Source organism: Cervus canadensis, chromosome 6, assembly GCF_019320065.1.
Source record: "Cervus canadensis isolate Bull #8, Minnesota chromosome 6, ASM1932006v1, whole genome shotgun sequence".
Classification (NCBI taxonomy): Eukaryota; Metazoa; Chordata; class Mammalia; order Artiodactyla; family Cervidae; genus Cervus; species Cervus canadensis.
Genome location: NC_057391.1, coordinates 70,322,701 through 70,329,987, shown reverse-complemented (window position 1 = coordinate 70,329,987; position 7,287 = coordinate 70,322,701). Strand labels below are relative to the sequence as shown.

The following is a 7,287-nucleotide window of genomic DNA, read 5'->3' as shown; positions in this document are numbered from 1 at the left end:
GTGTTGTTTGGCATTCCACAGTCACTGAAGCAGAGGAAGAGGAGCGTCAAGCACTGGGTTCTGACTCTTATCTGCTTTCACCAGGAAGTAATAAACATTGCCTCTATTCACAGTTCATTGACCAGAACTATTAATAGTTTATGGCCATAATTAATTTCAAGGAAGTGGAGAAGGTGCTTGCTTATTGGTGAGCACAAGTAGTGACCACCACTTAGAGCTATTACTGTAGATGAAAATAGAAAGGGATGAAAAGGCTTATTGACAAACACTTATATGGTCCTTCTTACATGACAGATACTATTTTAATAGCTATCAAATAAGATCTTATTTCATCCTCGTAACAACTCTCTTAAGTAGAATTTCAAATTTCCATTTTTACAGCAGGGGAAATTGAGGCTAAATATTCTGCTTTCTCTTAGATTCTGGGGTGGGAGGGAGAAGGAGGAAGGTTATAAGTTTAAGTGTGGGACTTTGTGCAAGCAAGGAAATCAAATAATAATTTGGATATTTTATTGCTAGAGCAGAGGTGGGGCTCTGGGGGAGGTGGAGAGTGAGATTTGGAAAATGGATTGGTAAACCAGAAATGTTTGCACTGATACTGCAGCTAATGTCACCAATCCTGGAGGCCAGGATGGAGAACAACTTCTGGCTTTTTGTTTTCTTCTTTCCTCCCATTTCTCCATCAGTTCAGTTGAGTTCAGCCACTCAGTCTTGTCCGACTCTTTGCGACCCCATGAATCGCAGCACTCCAGGCCTCCCTGTCCATCACCAACTCCCAGAGCTTACTCAAACTCATGCCCATCGAGTCGGTGATGCCACCCAGCCATCTCATTCTCTGTCGTCCCCTTCTCCTCCTGCCCTCAAGCTTTGCCAGCATCAGGGTCTTTTCCAATGAGTCAACTCTTTGCATGAGGTGGCCAAAGTACTGGAGTTTCAGCTTCAGCATCAGTCCTTCCAATGAACACCTAGGACATATCTCCTTTAGGATGGACTGGTTGGATCTCCTTGCAGTCCAAGGGACTCTCAAGAGTCTTCTCCAACACCACAGTTCAAAAGCATCAATTCTTCTGTGCTCAGATTTCTTCACAGTCCAACTCTCACATCCATACATGACCCACTGGAAAAACCATAGGCTTGACTAAATGGACCTTTGTTGGCAAAGTAATGTCTCTGCTTTTTAATATGCTATCTAGGTTGGTCATAACTTTCCTTCCAAGGAGTAAGCATCTTTTAATTTCATGGCTGCAATCACCATCTGCAGTGATTTTGGAGCCCCCCCAAAATAAAGTCTGACACTGTTTCCACTGTTTCCCCATCTATTTCCCATGAGGTGATGGGACCAGATGCCATGATTTTGCTTTTCTGAATGTTGAGCTTTAAGCCAGCTTTTTCACTCTCCTCTTTCACTTTCATCAAGAGGCTTTTTAGTTCCTCTTCACTTTCTGCCATAAGGGTGGTGTCATCTGCATATCTGAGGTTATCCATCAGAACCATCCATTTAGCATCTACAGGTTGCATCTTATACCTCTGCCCAGAAACAGTAGGGATGGAGAGAAAAACCACCCCCAGAGAGAGTAGTAGGTGGGCCATTTTCAAATAAAAGATCGAACAGTGTTAGACTGGACCTGTTTTTAATGTATTTCTGAGAGTTTACACATCATTACAGCTACTGTCAAATAAACTATATTTTAAATCCTCAAAGGAGGGATAAAAGAATCCTTCAGCAAACCTATAGTAATTACAAACCATTGCTTCCTAATGTATCATTTTCTAACTCTTCACTCTTGTACTGGTTGCTGTTAAACTGAAACACACCTGCAGCTCAGCCAGCTTTCCCTTCATTTCATAGCTGTGACTTAGGAGCTGGTGAACACCTCTGGGTATTGGAACTCTTGGCTCTCACAGACAACACCACTCTAATACCCCAAGACAGAAGGAAAGGACAGTGATTCTGCTTTAAAATGTAATCTTTGCAGTGAAATGCCCTTTGTGTGACATTGAAAGCGTGCTGATTCCTGTCTGTCTCACCTGTATATCCTGTGGCTTGGTTACAACATATGGACTCTGTCTGAAAACCACTTTTAAAATGCTGCATTGGCACCTGCTGCAATCTGCCAGCACATTCCTTAGAGCCAGTCAGTCCATACGGTGCCAGTGCTGCTCTGTTTTCCTTAATTCTGTGTTGATTAGGAGCTGTTGCAAGTGATTATCAGGGGTTTCTCTTCTCTCTAGTTCTGCAAAACCAGCGATGGCAATAGAGATCATCAGATGTTGCACACTATACCAACATCAGGTTATTTTCTATTATTTACAAGAAGCTCTCACTACAGGTTTAGAAGGCTCGATTCTAGTCACAGTGTAGCCTCTAAAGCACTGTGGCATCTTGGATTAGGCACCTTATCTCTCCAGGCCTTGTTTTCCTCTTCTGTAAATTGAAAATTTAAACTAGAGGATTAAGAAATGTGTGTAAACCAAGGATTTGACACTTTCTAATGATCATGTTTTTTTTGCAATAATCAAAATAATTGCAAGGTTATAATGCTATGATATTATGAAGGACAAAGAAGAAAGGATGTCATTTTAATTAAATCTGCAGCTGGAAATAAATGGGGAAATTCTACCAGTAATTGTGTAACTGTGTCTTAATGGAGTCCAAAAGACTTTCCTCTTTGGGAAGTGTGAGCTAATACACCCACAGAGGAGTAATTAGGAACAGGGATATTTATACTAGATGGGAAATGCTGGCAAGCTGAGATTTATATCAATACCCAGAGGCGAGATGTGGGCAGCTGACGATGTGCAAAAGAACATATAGATTTGAGATATTTCCTGTAAATGTTGATGATAGATTTATCATATGTTAGAAGTCTAGGATCACAATCTATGAAATATATTGATATTATATATGTATTTTATAGATATTCATATATTTTCTATTATATATATGAAATTAGCCTGCTTGTTCATTACCTCAGTACCTCAGACTGTGAATGGCTGATTAGTCGTGGTCTGTACAGTAGCCTAGTAGCCATAAGCAGAGGTCACAGAAGAAGCACAGCAGAATTCACAGAAGAAGAGGGGTAAAATCCAACTGTGTGTCTAAGCTGAGGTTTCCAGTTCCTCTTCTGCTTATACAGACTTCCCTGATGGCTCAGACGGGAAAGAATCTGCCTGCAATGCAGGAGACCTGGGTTCAACCCCGGGGTTGGGAAGATCTCCTGGAGAAGACAATGGCTACCGACTCCGGTATTCTTGTCTGGAGAATTCCATGGAGCCTGGAGGGCTACAGTCTAGGGGTCGCAAAGAGTTGGACACAACTGAGAGATTTTGACTTTCACTTTCCTTTTAAATCACACACAGGAAACTTCAGAAAGAGAGCTGTAACCTCAGCCACATCTCCGACTCCTGCTCTGGCAGGCTAATCACCAGGATCCAATCTGAACCTGAGCTCCTTGTTATTTAACTGAAGACACCCCAATGCATTTATACTAAAAAACACCCCTATGCGTTTATAAGACATTCTAGTTGTAGGGAAATGAACTGGCACCACCAGGAGTGCTTGGGGTAGAAATCAAGGCTGCTGCCAGTGTACTAAGTTGCTTCAGTCACGTCAGACTCTTGGAGATTCTATGGACTGTAGCCCGCCAGGCTCCTCTGTCCATGGGGCTCTTGAGGCAAGAATACTGGAGAGGGTTGCCATGCCTTCTTCTAGGGGATCATCCCCACCCAGGGATAGAACCTGTGTCTCCTGTGGTTCCTGCATTGCAGGAGGATTCTTTACCACTGAACCACCGGAGGAAGCCCAGAAAGCAAGGCTAGGCTAGTGTTATTCCCAGTCTCTTGATTTTGTGTGGAAAGAATCCTAGCAGAGCAAACTGCTTGTTACAGTGCATCAACCTTCTGGATTTGCTCAGTCGCCCAGTCTCTGGAGGAACTGGTGGAAATTTCAGAGGAGAGGGAGAAAATGACCCTAAACTAAAGCCTGGATATTGGCTGTGCATTTATGTGTCTCTTGGCTACAGGCTAGCTTCTCTCCTGGCTCAGAGGGTAAAGCATCTGCCTGCAGTGTGGGAGACTCGGATTCAATCCCTGGGTCAGGAAGATCCCCTGGAGAAGGAAATGGCAACCCACTCTGGTACTCTCGCCTGGAAAATCCCATGGATGGGGGAGCCTGGTAGGCCACAGTCCATGGGGTAGCAAAGAGTCGGACACGACTGAGCGACTTCACTTCACTCGCTTTGGCTACAGGCTACGGCCCTTACACAGACTGCTCTGGAGAGGGGGACAGTAACTTGAGACAAGTGACTGGTAATCTAGGGGTCTCCAAAGGAAGTTGAGACACCACCCCCACTTCCCAATCCCCTTGCCCAGAGTAGGGGCGGAGCAGAGGTTATTTCCTCTGACCCCTTCCAGGGAGAATCCTACTGCTTCTGAGTATAGCCCAGTTTGACCCTTTCTAGCAAGGGTTATCTAGCACAAGTCTCAGCAAAGGGGAAGCCCCCATCCAACTCTCCTTTAGCCTTCCTACTTTATGCTTTGCCTCGCCACCAACCTCTGACCCAGCCGGAGCCAATTTCTGTCCTCACTCCTCGACCCTGTTTACGCAGTCGTCCTTTCTAGACAGGCCCAGGCGAAGCCTCCGGCGCGAAAGCCTTCGATCAGTTCTTCTTAAACTTGAGCAATAAGAATATTTATCTGGAGGGCTTCTTAAAGCATTGTTAGCCCCAGCTCCAAGAGTTCCTGGTTTCCGAGCTCTGGGGTAGAGCCGAATAATTTGCATTTTAAACAAGTTCTTAGGAGGTGCTTCCAGTCCGGGACCACTTAGAACCACGGCCTTAGATAAAAGGAAGTACCCTTGCTATTCTGAGCTCCCTCATTTCTTTCCCTCTGTTTCCCCAGTCCTTTCGCACTTAGGCTATTTTCCCTTCTCCGTTGCAGACTCTGAGCTTGTGGGCTTGTGGGCTCGGTTTTTTACGGTTCCCCTCCTGTCGCCGGTTCCGAGCTTTGTTGGAAACGATTCCCGCTCGCAGTCTCTGGACCTGGGCAGCTTCGCGCCCACCGCCTTCACTCTTTTTCCACCGCAAACGCTGCTTGCTGCACTCTTCTCTCGGAGGGTGAATTAGTCACCCTCTTCCTCTACTCATTTCACTAAGTGCAACCCTTCCCGCAACTTAGCAGCGGCGGGGCTCGCCGCTCGCCTCTGCGCTCCGCAGCCCTGGGAAGCATCCCAGTGTAGTCGCCGCGCCCCACCGCGCACCAGACTCAGCCAGGGGTGCAGGGGCCATTTCTGCGCCCCCAGCTCTGCGCTCGGACCTTATCTGGCTCTGGCTCCAAGGCGTGGGCCAGGGCGGATGAGGAGAGCTCCTCTGTTGAGCTTCAGGCGCCCAAGCCCAGAGGGGGGCGGTAGCAGCGTCAGGTGGCTGCTCTGCGTCCCCGCGCGCCGCCCAGTCAGTCCCCTTTCCGCTCTCAGCCTGGGCTGGAGCGGGAGATGATCAACACCTCCGCCCCAGCAGCCGCGTTCCCGGGAGCAGTCTGGACTCGGGACCTTGGCAGGAGAAACCGAGATGTGACCCCCTCCGACTGCCCATTGCCCTCTTTGGCATCCTGCCTGCCTCTCCCCACTTCCTCGCCCTCTCCAGGGACCCACTGGGCAGCCAGCGTTAGCCTCGATCTCCGGGGAGAGAGGAGCGGCCACCGGGCGCACCGCCGGGCAGAAGTTGGACTTAGCCGGGCAGCCCTGAACCAGCCGCGCCAGAGGGGTGGACTAGCGAAGGGAGAGAGGAAGGGGCAGTAAAGGCTCTGGGAGAGAGGGCTTTGAGTGGGCTTTTCCTGCTCCCTCGGCCCCGGTGGTCGGGGCAGGGGGAGAAATGCTGAGCCCGCGCCTAGGTGACCGCCGCCGCGACAACAGCCTCAGCGGCAGCTTCAGCATCAGCACCGGCGGGACAGCGACAGCGGGGGCGGCGCAGGCGCATTGTGCCCCGCGGAGCCTGCAGTTCCCGAGCCCCGTGCGCGGCACCGCCACAGTCTGGGCAGCGGCGGCCGGGGGAGTGCTACTACCATGAACTGCCTGGTCCTTCTCCCCAGAGCTGCTCATCCGGGTCGGGCTGGAGACACAGTCAGGGGACCCCGCCGCCGCCGCCGCGCCCCCTCTTCTTTCGGCTCGATCTTCTCTTCCACCTTTTCCTCCTCTTGCTCCACCTTCTCTTCCTGCAACCCCCCCTCCCCCGCCGCGGATCCTGGCCGCTGCTCTTTAGACCCAGGATGCCGGGGGGCAAGAGAGGGCTGGTGGCACCGCAGAACACGTTTCTGGAAAACATCGTCAGGCGCTCCAGTGGTAAGAAGAGTTACAGTCAGAACACCCCTCCACCTGCATCCTGCCCACCCACGCCCCCCATCCACCTCATCTCATCCCTCTCCCAAGGGGGGAGGGGGATACGGACAGCCCTTCCCAGTGGCTTCAGTTACCAGCTGGACCTGATGTGAGGAAGGGGTGGGAAAGAGGTGGCAGAAGGAAAGTTTGTTGCAGCCCCTCCCCAAAAAGTACTCACCCCCCTCCCACCTGTCCAGAGCCGGGAGCACAGGAAGTCGAAGGGGAGCAGCGGGTAGGGAGGAGGTGCAGCTGGAGAATAGAGTTGAGTTTGTTGAGGGATGTCTTGTGTTTCTCGTTCATCTTTCCACCACATTTTTTTTCCCCCCTGAATCAAGTAGACTGCAGAGACTGATCAAATTTTTAATCTTGGTGGAAGGGCTTCCCTTAAGTCGGGAATGGCTGTGAAAGTGGCTCCTTAAGATTTAAGTCTCTGGAATGGCTTTCAGGCCCAATGGGTACCTTTGAAAGGAGCCGAGTTTGGGAGGATGGTTGGAGTTGAACCTAAGAAAGAGTCCGTCCTGGAAAAAGGGAAAGGCGATTATTTTGGTCAAATTTGAATTTTCTCTTTTCTGAGGCATTGGTCTATGTTGATCTATATGATATATTTGATTTGACTTAAACAGGAGGAAGGTAGAGGGGAAGCGATAGCTACTGTGCTTTTAAAGTAACTAAAGAAACAATTTTAAAAATGCCGGCCTACCTTGCTACCGAGGCTAGGGTTTTCTTGCCTTAAAGTGACTTTAAATTTCTGTCCTTTTGTGCATTCATTTCCTCTAAGATATCTGAATGGGGATGGTTATATATTTCACCTTTTAGGACCTTGTAAACTTTGCATTTTACTGAAATACACATCTTCTACTTGTTTTCAAATCTTTTATATAATTTTTAATTTTACAAGCAAGACATGTAAAAAATGC

The 7,287-nt window shown here is 48.7% G+C and overlaps 1 protein-coding gene across 1 annotated transcript in view; it reads left to right on the top strand.

Annotated features, from left to right (window-relative positions):
• Positions 1-5,513: 5,513 nt before the first annotated feature.
• KCNH5 (potassium voltage-gated channel subfamily H member 5) overlaps positions 5,514-7,287 on the top strand; it is a 348,314-nt gene continuing 346,540 nt past the window's right edge. The window contains exon 1 of the mRNA XM_043472246.1: positions 5,514-6,334. Within this exon, the coding sequence (XP_043328181.1) occupies positions 6,262-6,334 (73 nt within the window). The 5' untranslated portion in view covers positions 5,514-6,261. The remainder of the gene's footprint in view (positions 6,335-7,287) is intronic.